General features: G+C 42.2%; 1 protein-coding gene across 2 annotated transcripts in view; it reads right to left on the minus strand.

Moving 5' to 3' along the window:
- Window positions 1-3010: 3010 nt before the first annotated feature.
- Window positions 3011-12829, minus strand: part of grnb (granulin b) — a 113159-nt gene continuing 103340 nt past the window's right edge. For both annotated transcript variants that reach the window (XM_038778531.1, XM_038778532.1), the window contains 2 exons: window positions 8079-8294; window positions 3011-5186 (listed from right to left, as the gene is read on the minus strand). In XM_038778531.1, coding sequence (XP_038634459.1) covers window positions 5046-5186; window positions 8079-8294 — 357 coding nt within the window. In that variant the 3' untranslated portion in view covers window positions 3011-5045. The remainder of the gene's footprint in view (window positions 5187-8078; window positions 8295-12829) is intronic.

Raw genomic sequence — 12829 nt, forward strand, 5'->3', positions numbered from 1 at the left:
AGAGAGTTACTCTCAGCTATAGCATTTGGAAAATTAGAAATTTTGTCTTCCATGTGCATTATTTATTTTTGAAATGTTGCGCGCTGATCAAGGTGAGATATTAGTGGCAGAGAACTTGAATACTTCCCCTTTCAGATATCCAGTGTCAACATCAAGTATTCTTGTCAGGTGGTAACCAACAGGTTACCTGTTGTTAAACCAACAGTAATAAAGACACCTTCACTCGGTTCCCCAACCAGCTGTTGAAGTAGTGCCCATTTCTTCCATTTTCACAGCAACAGTTCATTAAATGAATCTTATGTTCTCTGACAGTATTAAAGGATGTGGGGCAAAGGTGGATAAATTAAGTTAGGTTGCAGATCAGCCATGATCTCGTGAATGGAGGAACATGCTGAAGGGGCCAAAGGGTCTCCTGTTCCTAACCACCTTTTGACCTATTCCAAGCAACTAGTCCCGAGTTATAGAGTTTTATGGTGTGGGCCTACTCCCAGTAAGCACTAGATTAAGATTATTCAAATTTACAGGGCCTTGCAGCCATTAAAGCGAAGAGCTGTGGCAGACCCCAAAAGAGAAAGACTATTCTCTAATGTACTGTAACATCCAGTTTCACTCTATCTAATGGCAATTCCTTTGAAAAGGAATCTATGCGTCCTCATAAAACAGGCACTCCCAATGAGGGAATGTGAGCATTCCCATAAAGCTGGAGAATGGAGTATTGAAAGGATTATGTACCATCTTCTGTTCAGCTAGTTTACCACCAGGGACCTTTTGGCATTTAATGGCACAGAAGTCTCTTCTGCAGCTACGATTTCAATTTAATTTCCACGCAAAACAGGTTAGCAGGTAGAACCAGGCTAGAAAGACTGCCTCTCAAACTCTTTGAAAGGGGCCCAGGTCATTCATATTGATGATTCTTACCTAAAGTCTTCTTCTTGGGGTTTCTTTTTCCAACATGATGCCAGACAACGTGGTTTAGTAACTCCTTACAGGTGCACAGTTTCACATTCAGGTAGCTTGTGAAGCTTCCGTTGGAAATACTTGACGTGTTTCTCCAAGTTCCAATGCACGTAGGCAGTGCATTGCATGAAAAGTGCTGACAAAACACAGGATGGTGATTGGTGAAGACACCAATCACGTTTTCAATTTCCAATTTTATTCCTCAGGTTTCATTGCACTCTTGCTGTTACTTTGACACCATGTGATTGGAAATAACCATTACAATTCAGAGTGACAGCTGTGGCCCAGTTGGTAGTACTCTTACCCCCTGAGACACAAGGTTCAGGGTTTAAGTCCCCTTTGCAGTGTTTGAGCACCAAGATCATGGCTATGATTCTAGTGCACTGCACTATCGGAGTCTTTTGGTTGAGACATTAAACGGAGGTCCAATCTGCCTCCTCAGGTGGATGTGATACTGTGGCATTATTCGAAGACGAGCAGGAGAATTATCCACAGTGTCCTGACCATTATTTACCCCTCAACCACAAAAATGGTCATTATCATTTTGCTGTTTGCAGTAGTCAGTCGAGTGAAAACTGCCTACCGCCGTGCCAACATTATAATACTTCAAAAGTGCTCATTGGCTGTAAAGTGCTTTGAGATGTCCTGTGCTTGTGAAACTACATCAAAGAATGACTTTGTTTATTCCTGAAATTTAGTGTCAATTTCTGGACCAAGAAATATTAATAACCGAATGACTTGAATTAAACAAATAACATAGCGAGAGTGGAATTTAGACTTACTATTACATAGAATTTACAGTGCAGAAGGAGGCCATTCGGCCCATCGAGTCTGCACCGGCTCTTGGAAGGAGCACTCTACCCCCTACCCAAGGTCAACACCTCCACCCTATCCCCATAACTCAGTAACCCCACCCAACACTAAGGGCAATTTTGGACACTAAGGGCAATTTATCATGGCCAATCCACCTAACCCGCACATCTTTGGACTGTGGGAGGAAACCGGAGCACCCGGAGGAAACCCACGCACACACGGGAAGGATGTGCAGACTCCGCACAGACAGTGACCCAAGCCGGAATCGAACCTGGGACCCTGGAGCTGTGAAGCGATTGTGCTATCGACAATGCTACCGTGCTGCCCGCTGTATTGTAGGCAGCAAACCAAAAAGAGCACGGATGTTATATTTTCAGGCTAGCAATTTGGATGCAATTTATCTTGCCCCTTTTGTAGAGGTTCAAATAAAAGTGGAATATTCTTATTAATGTGCAACAAAGCAGCACCCATTGTAACTTAAAATAAAAACACAAAATGCTGGATAAACTCAACAAATTGGCAGCAAAAGTGGAGAGAGAAACAGAGTTAATGTTTCGGGTCCATTAACCCTTCTTCAGAACCTTTAGGTTCTGGGAGAGACAACATGCAAAATCATTTGGAATGGAACGGCACAGTAGAAGGTGCCAGTTGTTAGCACTGCTGCATAGGAGTGCCAGGGAAACCAGGCTCAAATATGACCATGGGTGGCTGTTTGGAGTTGGCATGTTTTCCCCATGTTTGCACAGGTTTCCTCCAAGAGCTCCTATTTCCTCCCACAGTCCACAGATGTGCTGGTTAGGTGGATTGGCCATGCTAAAATTGCCCTTAAGTGTCCAAAGAGGTGTATATAAGGATTGGGTTACAGGGATAGGGTGAGGGAGTGGGCCTAGTAAGGATGCCCTTTAAGAGGGTTGGTGCAGACCCGATGGGCCAAATGGCCTCCTTCTGTACTGTAGGGATTCTATAGAATTAAAACGCAAAAATAAGAAAGGACAATTTATTTCTGAAGTGATTGAAATCTTAGCAAGATCCCAATAGCGCAAGAAGCAAAGAACATAAATGGTTTGAGGTAGTGTAGATGGAACAAGGAAAGAACCATGTGCAGATATTCCGCCAGCACAAGATTTTATGTGCATGGTACTCACATAGCTTCCCAAGACCAAACAAGCCTCTAATGTGTGGTGGAACACAAGACACCAGTTTTACTGGAGTCCTAAGTTTAATTAAATAAGCAAAAACATTTCAGTTTAATTTTTTTTATTTATAGCAAACATTAAAAAAGAAACAGGATCATTGCACAGTACGAGTGATTTGATTTCCATCATTTAGTTGCAAGAATTCCCTTTCGGTAATGCTAAAGCAATATTGCAGTGCCATCCTTTCAATCATCGAATGAGCATACGGTCCAACTGCAATGGTTGAAATGCAATGAAAGGATTACACAATGAAGCGGTTTTAAATGGTGGCCACTGTGGAACTATGGTGTACATATTGAGATGCATTATATAGTGGATGCGAGGATTTCAAAACACAGAACTTACCGAAACTCAAAATTGAAAGACTTTATACAAATGCATGAGCTATCATGGAAATTTATACTCGAGTGGAAACTCATCTCAAATTGAATATTCTACTTTACTGAAAATAAACCGCCCAAATATTTGCTTGAGAAATCCTCTCTCATGCGCACAAAAGCCCCATTAGAGGTGCTCAGAAAGAAACTATCAAAACCTAATGATTAATCATAAAGTCACTCCATCGCTGGTTCAGTAGCATGACTTCACCCAGAAATAAGCAGGATTGCGCAAGGCTAGGCTTTTGGATACATATGTCCATGATAACAGTAAATTATAACACAAATTAAATCCATTAAAAGTGAACTGACATCAGATATGCTTCTGATGAGCAAAACAAAAAGTTTGGAAAGGTTACTGCAATCGCACCACCTGGCTGTTTTAATCATCACCATTACTACCACCACCTCACTGAAGCTGTCTTTTGCTAATTCTACAAGCAACCAACACCTTCAAAATGAGCTGACAAATCTTTTGCCTCCTCATATCTTTAAAGAAAAGCATTGGCCAGAGATGAATTCCAGTTCAATCGGGAAAAAAATGGATGAACTGAATTTAAGTTAGGAATCAGTAAGAATTTAACAAGTCCCAACAAAATAGTTTTAAAAATGTCTTTACCATTAAAAATTAGAACTCATTTTGCAATTTGATTGAACAAAGAACTTAGTAAGCATGTTAATAATAATAAAGCCCAAATCAATGAATTTTTGAATTAGTACTTAAAACATTTTAGTCTCAACTATCTCAAAGACTATCATTTTAAGAATGATTCTCAAATTTACCTGTTTTGTCTTGTTTTTATATTAAAATGTTGCTGTAGGAGGCTGGTTTGCAGCCTGATGTGGAGCAAGATCAGGTCACGGCTCCACAGAATGACAAGTTCAGCTGGTTGCAGCTAAACATACGTCATACAAATTCAAGAGTAATACTCACAGATAAAGAAGCGTGCTTTGGAGTGGCAAGTGCAAGGAGAGGGAAATGCACATCAGGTCCATTCTATTTGGGAGGGAGTGCAGCATAATCCAGGCCAGACCACAAAAATGGAGATACTTTCTCCTTCTCTCCTAATCAATGGTTGCACCTGTACTGGATCAAGGTTCATCCACATTTTCAAACGACCTTCAGTGTTTTCACAGATTAAACAGTCAAGAGTATCACCCTGAGAAACGTACTCAGTGCACATTGAATTAAAGGGCTTGGATTTGAATGATTCTCAGACAAGAGATAGGTCATCTATGTATCTACTATGCCTGCATAAAATCAATCTCCAATCAGGTTAGTAATTTATCGGATAGGTTGTCTGCTTGTATTACTTTACGTCAAGGTGGTTGATAAACCTGCAGGTTTCCATTTTGCAAGAGAATCAAGCAGCTGGGTTTCAATTTGGTGCAATTTTACATTCAACATCCATGTAATGCACAAAAACAGCATCAATACAGTTTACAGAAGAGGTTCCTAAAAATGATTTTATAGTAAAGAGGATTAAAATCTTTAAAGAAAAATATTCAAGACTTAACAAACCAGATTTTGCTGCGCCAGAACTGTTCTTTACTATTTTAGGAACTTGTTTTATGCCTGACTAGAAGATTTACCATATAAAAGTAACTCAAAATGTTATTTTGTACAAATCCTGAGAGTTCATACTGTAGAGTTTTGTTTTGGTGCATTACACAGTTCAAGTAGATTAGAGGCACAATCACATTACAGCCATTCAAAGGCCTTTTTTTGCTTTGGAAAGAAGAGGTCCCATCTCAGCTGAGGCCGCAATGTACATGCTTTAGCTTTTCCATTGCAAGTGTAGCCATTTGGGCAACAGTTCAGCCTATCTTCACAGCAAGTAGCCTGCAAAGTAATTAAAATCATACATTACAACAATTAAGGATGAGGGGTACATTCATTGTGATTCTGAATCTTTGAAGACAAACAATGAATTCATTATGGCATAAAGGAAGCTATTCGATCCATCAAGTCCATGCCAGCATCCTCTAAAGAAACCCAATCAGGCCCAGTCCCTTGTTCAATCTGCATAGCTCTGCAAATGGGCAGCACGGTAGCATGGTGGTTAGCCATAAATGCTTCACAGCTCCAGGGTCCCAGGTTCAGTTCCCGGCTGGGTCACTGTCTGTGCGGAGTCTGCACGTCCTCCCCGTGTGTGCGTGGGTTTCCTCCCGGTGCTCCGGTTTCCTCCCACAGCCCAAAGATGTGCGGGTTAGGTGGATTGGCCATGCTAAATTGCCCTTAGTGTCCTAATAAATAAGGTTAATGGGGGGGGGGGGGGGGGGGGGGGGGGTGGTTACTGGTATAGGGTGGATACGTTGGCTTGACTAGGGTGATCATTGCTCGGCGCAACATCGAGGGCCGAAGGGCCTGTTCTGTGCTGTACTGTTCTATGTTCTATGTCTATGTCTAAATGTATTTCCCTCTAGTGCCCAAATCACTGATTGTCTCTGCTTCACCGCCCTTGCTTGTAGCAACGTCCAGGGCATTACCTCTCGCTGCCTAAAAAAGTACTTCCTCATATCACATGCTTGTCATCTAATGTGCAGTGCCAGAGCTGCTACTCTGCAGCTGAGAATCAGTGATGGAAAGAAATTTGCCTGGATAACCAAGATCAAACCCCAATCCAATGAACATTTGGCATGTTTTAGAATTTCTACTTGTCCAGGTAAAACTGAACACCAAAACAATAATTTATTGGATCTAAATGTGTAACGAGCCGAGTTTGAGAAAATGTCTCCTATTGTCAAGTCTTCAAACTGACAAGAGGCGGCATTTTTACACCTTGAACTGTTCAGTTCCATTTCACAAGCAAGCGGACGTATTTCACAGATTCACTTTTATACATTTGGAACTAAGTGTCATGTTTTCGCTTAACTGACCTTCTCATTTCCATATCACAATTTCCAAATTTATGTTTAGAAGACACTAAATCTTTTAAAATCATTTGTTCATGGGGACCAGGTAATAATAATAATAATAGCTTGTTGTCACAAGTAGGCTTCAATAAAGTTACTGTGAAAAGCCCCTAGTCGCCACATTCCGGCGCCTGTTCAGGGAGACCGGTACGAGAATTGAACCCGCGCTGCTGCCTTGTTTAGCATTACAAGCCAGCTGTTTAGCCCACTGTGCAAAACCAGCCCCAATACTGGCAACGTTACATTTATTACTCACCTCTCGCTACCTTGAGGCTAACAGCGACTTTAGGTAATAAAGTGGATTTTCCTATTCATAATTGGCCCTGTGAATTCTTTTTTATATTGCTGAATGAAGAGACACATGCTGTGGGGAGAACCAAGTAATGCCTTGACCAATTAATGGACCTGCCTGCTTTTAGTTTAAACAAAAACTCGGCAGTTGGCACATGCCTCTGCCAACCAGAGTCCAACTGTCAACCAATTGGCAGACTCTTTTTATACAGTATAAATTGTTGTTCCCATTAGATTTGGTATTCTTGAGAATTTATCCTGATGAGTTGTAAGTCAAGTTTCAATGGCAGACCTCAAAAATCAATGCCCAACTTATTTTCTATGTGATTAACAGCAAGGCTGCTCTGTGCTGACTGATATTAGGCATATTTGAAATGATGTTGGTTTCAAAAAGAGAGATTCACTTAAACTTGAGGTTACTTTACCAGGATCATAACCGGGGTCTGCCAACCTGAACAACTTGACTCTGAAGCTGGGGACCTTTGTGGCAGAAACACTTTTACTATGTTGAAGTGTAGTCCTTTCATTAGAAATGTTTAGCAGAGAGTAACCTGTTCTGTGAAAGGTCCGGGAATCATTTTATATGTCTAAATGAGGATTGTTATTCCTATGTTTCGATGAGCCAGACATTTCCTCAAATACACTTGCACTGTCAGATATTTTAAATTGATTTTTTATGGATTTATCTCCCTAGAAGGACATTTTCAGCAAAAATTAAGAGCTTGTGACGTGTAACTGGAGAAAATAGATTACCTCTCTTATTAGTGATAAATCATCTCATGTTACAAATCTGACCTTCAAAACCAACCAAAGAACTCTATAACTATTCTATCTTTGCTTGTCTGGTGTACTTGAACTTGATTATGAAGAACTGAATTTGCTTAAACTCAGGCTATTAGTGTAATATCCAAAGAAAACCACCAGCTCAATATAGGACTAGGGATGGAGAACTTGCAAAGCATTAAAAATAATCTCATGGTATGCAGTTTAAAGATTCTCAGTGCGACATTCAACACTGTTCCCCAGCACGGAGAAACACTCATGAGTTGATGTCAAAGCAAGCCACCAAACATCTCATGACTTATAGCAAGAGCTTAGTTGGTGAGGGAACATTAAAATCATCTGCAAAGAGAATTGTACTTTACCAAAAGATATTTGGACAGTGTTGAAACCTCTGCCCCATATTCTTTCCTCCTTCAATAAAGGCATCTCCAAATGTTAATGTATCGTTTCACACTTCAAGAATAGGGCATTTGAAATTATAGGATATCACAACTGAGCTTTGTCCTGTTCTCTTTCAATGTCCAGCAGATGTCACTAGACAGCAAATAAGATTGAGAGCCTTAAGTAAATGTCGTGCATCTGAAGGGCACTAAACTCCCAACTGAGCATCTTCATCATCGATCCAGCTCTGACTTGGCAAATTCATCATTGAATACATCAGCTCTAGGTCCCTATTGTCCATTACAGCCTTAGATGGCAAAGTCAACCCCCGGGGGGACCAAAGTACAATTTCTGAAGCACTTACCTTTTCATATGGGCAGCAAGCCCAGCCCCCTGAAGCAACCTTGCAGCAGGTGGCTGGAGACTGGCAGCTGAATTTGTCGTCACATTTTACTTCAGAAATGGGTGAATGCTTGACCTCCCAAGGTACAGAAAGGCTTTGCTTGACACAGGTTCCAAAGCTCAGGTTGCAGGTGTAACCATTTGGACAGCAGTGTTCATGATCCTTGCAGCACACAGCCTAGTGGAAATACAAGAAAATTTTCAGTAGCTTCTTGAAGGTCCCTTCCAAGTAAACAGTTGGTTGCAAACCAAGCTAAATCTACAGTTCATATTATATGGGGAGGAAACATTAAAACTGTAAGAGCCAAAAGGTCTAGAGTGTTAATACATCCAGTCATGATCAGAAAATGGACTAAACAATTACTGGACTTTATATAAAACGTGGATGAATTCACTGTAGTGGTTTATAAGAATTGAAACTTGCGTCCATAGGCATTTATGGTGATCCTTAGGCGATATCACCACCAGTCAGCTCTCCCCCTCAAAGGGAAAAGCAGCCTATGGTCATCTGGGACTAAGGCAAATTTACTTTTATTTGCTTTTGCAGGCATTATATTAAGTAACGGAATATCTGAACTGTGGCCTGTGCAAAGTCCAGGCAACTTCACCCCACTCATAGTTCTACTTAATGCTCAGTGGTTTCACAAGTGCAGTGCATTGGAAACAATTGAGCAGAATAACTCTAAATTGATAGCCAGCAGTCAGATAAGAGGGTTTCCATAACTTTAACCACCATTTATCATGACCTTGTATCCAGCTAGCTGTACAAGCAGTAAACTGACAATTGTCCAGCACAGTCCATCAGAGGCAGTTTGGGAAAAGAGCCCGTCATTTGTCCATGTCAACAAACAAAGCAATTAACTGCAAAGCGGAGTTTAAAAAGTCAATAGCAAAAAAAAATCCGGGTGAACAGAAGGCGAGATGGGTTCATTAACAGCCCACCCTCACTCTGCTGTAATCAGTGAGGTTTATGATCTTTATGGCAGCAGAAATCCATCAACCTGATTTACTTTCAGAAATGCTTTAAGTGGTGAGTGAAAATAGGCAAAGGCTAGGGAGAAACAACAGTTGCACTTGCATCCTATAGAATCGTGTTGGGCATGTGGGAGGAGGGGAAAATGTAAAACTAAAGATTTCCATTGTCTACAAACTCCTCTATCAACTTTAATAAAGAAACAGCACACTGGGCTAAATCGCTGGCTTTGAAAGCAGGCCAGCAGCACCGTTTGATTCCCGTAACAGCCTCCCCGAACAGGCGCCGGAATGTGGCGACTAGGGGCTTTTCACAGTAACTTCTTTGAAGTCTACTCGTGACAATAAGCAATTTCCATTTCATTCATTTCACGTGTTAAGCAGGGACCAGAGGGCAAATAGAATTTAAGTACATTGAGTGTTGTCCTAAATGAAAGGTTCTAAAGCAACTCTTTCACCACCGCCCCCCCCTCCCCCTCCCCACATTCTTTTCCATCCCTTAATCAGCATCTAAACTAAAATATTGCACATGCAGATTAGAAGTATTACAGAACTTTTAGTGACTTCCAATGAATTGACTAGTGTTTAAATGTCAACCAGTTTTCTAAATAAATTTGGACATGGGCAAACAATGGCAAAACTGCATTCACTGCAGATCCTCCTTTTGTTACATGTCAATTGTTTCTGCTACAGCTGAGTGGCTTGCTGGGCTACTACACTGGGCTAAATCGCTGGCTTTTAAAGCAGATCAAGGCAGGCCGCATGGTTCAATTCCCGTACCAGCCTCCCCGAACAGGCACCAGAATGTGGCGACTAGGGGCTTTTCACAGTAACTTCATTGAAGCCTACTCGAGACAATAAGCGATTTTCATTTCATTTTTCATTTCACCATATGTTCTGGTCTAGAGTCAATTAAGGGCTGACTCCCTTCCCTTAAGTGTTTTAATGAACCAGTTGTGATTTTGCACCAATTGTAAACTATAATTGTTTTGTTAAGAAAATATTTATTTAAAAATGTTCATATTAAACAAAACCATCTAAAACAGTTAACCAAAATAACACAATAGTAAGAAGAGACGAGCAAGCAAAAACACATTAACTTTTTTAAATAATTTAGAGTATCCAATTCATTTTTTCCACTTAAGGGGTAATTTTGTGTGGCCAATCCAGCTACTCTGTACATCTTTGGGTTATGGGGCAAAAACCATGCAAACATGGGGAGAATGTGCAAACTCCACATGGAGTGACCCAGAGCCGGGGTCAAACCTGGGACCTTGGTGCCATGAGGCTTCAGTGCTAACCACTACGCCACAATGCTGCCAAAAAAACATTAACTTTAACCCCAAAATCTAAAGCCCCTAACAGCTGACGGTGACCAGCTGCCATCATAAGTAGAATCCTTCTGCCGACCCTCTACTGGTGTACTTAACCCTCTCCAAATGTACAAAAGATATTAGGTCACCCAACCAAGTAGAGACACAAGGAAGAGCAGGAGAGCACAATCCAAGCAGAACCCGTCTCAGGGCTTTCAACGGAGAAGACATCCGCCTTCACCTCCAACTGAAGCACTGGTGAGTCTGACACCCCAAATATGGCCACCAATGGCCATGGAGCTGGATCCAAATCTACATCGAGTATGTCTGACATGGTGTTAAAGAAAGAGGCACAGTAGCTTACCAACTTGGGACAAGTCCAAAACATTTGTGCAGTGCTCACACTTATCATCCAGCCCAGAGAAGAATCCACTCTTCCGCGCATTAGCCAGATGCGCCCTGTGCACAACTTTGAATTGAATAAAACTTAGCTGAGCACATGAAGACATGGAGTTGACTCTGTAAAGGGCCTCACTCCATACCTCTCCATCCAGAATGGGACCCATTTCACCCCACCCTCTGATTTTATCCTCGTCTCACTCAACGGAGCAGACGCCACTGAGCGCATCTGGCCGTTTATCCCCAAAATAGTTCCCCATAACCCTTCTGTAGACAAAATCCTCTTCAACAGGAAAGAGGATGGCACCACGGGAAAAGGGGTAAAAAATTATGAATCTGAAAATGCCTGAAGAGAGTGAAACCAGGCAGTTGGAATTTCCCTGCCAGCTGCTTAAACAAATCCTTTCCCTCCCATGACTTAAACACAGACTCCCAAGCTGCTGGCAGAAAAAGATGGTTTTTGCAGATGGGGGCTAACGAGGGCAGTGGACAGAGCTCGAAATGCAGCCTGAACTTTTCCAAATTCTCAGGGTGAAGATCACCACTGAATTCAGGGTAAACCTCACTGGTTGGAAAGGCAATGATGCAGTAATTATTGCACAGAAACAGTGCAGGAGCTCACTTCCATTTGTCCCCGTGTGGAACCAGGATCATTGAACCACAAGAATATCTTCTGAATATTGGCTGCCCAATAGTAAAACAATAAATTGGGTAGAACCAAGCCCCCTGATTGTCTGTCCCTCTGGAGCAAAGCCCCATGGATCCTTGGGAGTCTTACCCGCCCAAATAAAGGACAACATTAATTTGTTGACTTTACCAAAAAGGACGTGGGGAGGAAAATGGGGAGACACTGAAAAATCTCTCCATGGGCTTTCACGGCTTCATTGGTTTTTTCCATGAGCTGCTCGGATGGGGGCCGAGGTCTCCTCCATTGATTTCCAGAGGTTCACCGACACAATCCATCAAGTGTTTTTTTTTTATATATTTTTTTATTCTCCTTTTTCACATTTTCTCCCAAATATACACCCAACAATAATCAGTAACGAATGTAATGTCAATCCCCATATCAATAATAACGATCCCATCCTCCCACCAAACCCCAGACATAGGTCTGTATGTTAACATAAACAAATGACAAAAAGGAATCAGGAATCATCCATAGTCACCATTAACCCCCCAACCCTCCCAGCCCCCACCCCTCCTAAAGTTTGATGCGATCCAATTCTCGAAAGTGCATAATGAATAACGCCCATTAATTGTAGAACCCCTCCATCCTTCCCCTCAGTTCAAATTTGATCTTTTCAAGCAGTTAAGAATTCCAACAGGTCTCCCCGCCAAGCCAGGGCACAGGGCGGAGTGGTTGATCTCCACCCTAACAGGGTCCCCTTTCGGGCGATCAACGAGGCGAAGGCGACAACATCTGCCTCCACGCCCGTTTCCAACCCCGGCTGGTCCGACACCCTGAATATGGCCTCCCGAGGGCCCAAGTCCAGTTTCATGTGCACCATTTTAGAGATTACCCTAAACACCTCCTTCCAGTAATCCTCCAGCTTTGGACAGGACCAAAACATATGAACGTGGTTTGCGGGGCCTCCCCCGCAACATTCACAGACATCTTCTACCCCCTCAAAGAGCTGGCTCATCCTCGCCCTTGTAAGGTGCGCTCTATACACCACCTTCAAATCCATCAAGTGTTTAACAAATTCCTTTTCCAACGTACTCGAAAGCACCTCGGCCGTTAGTGGAGTTGCCGAAGCCAAGGAGACTGCCTCTGCCATTTTATCTGCCGACAGACTCTAACAGGCCCTTAACTCCGTCGATGAACGTCTGCTGTCCGCCTTCTTTCCCCTGACTTTTCCAGGCATTTCAATCGTACAGGATCCTTACTCCATTACTTATGTGGGTGTTCAAAAGAAAATACCCGTGATACTGAGAGAAATGGGCAAAAGGTGCAGTACTGTAGTGGGAGCCACCTCGTGCGCACCTTCTCTCTGCATTACGCCACCAAAAGTATAATTGTTATTTTGAC

Source organism: Scyliorhinus canicula, chromosome 19, assembly GCF_902713615.1.
Source record: "Scyliorhinus canicula chromosome 19, sScyCan1.1, whole genome shotgun sequence".
Classification (NCBI taxonomy): Eukaryota; Metazoa; Chordata; class Chondrichthyes; order Carcharhiniformes; family Scyliorhinidae; genus Scyliorhinus; species Scyliorhinus canicula.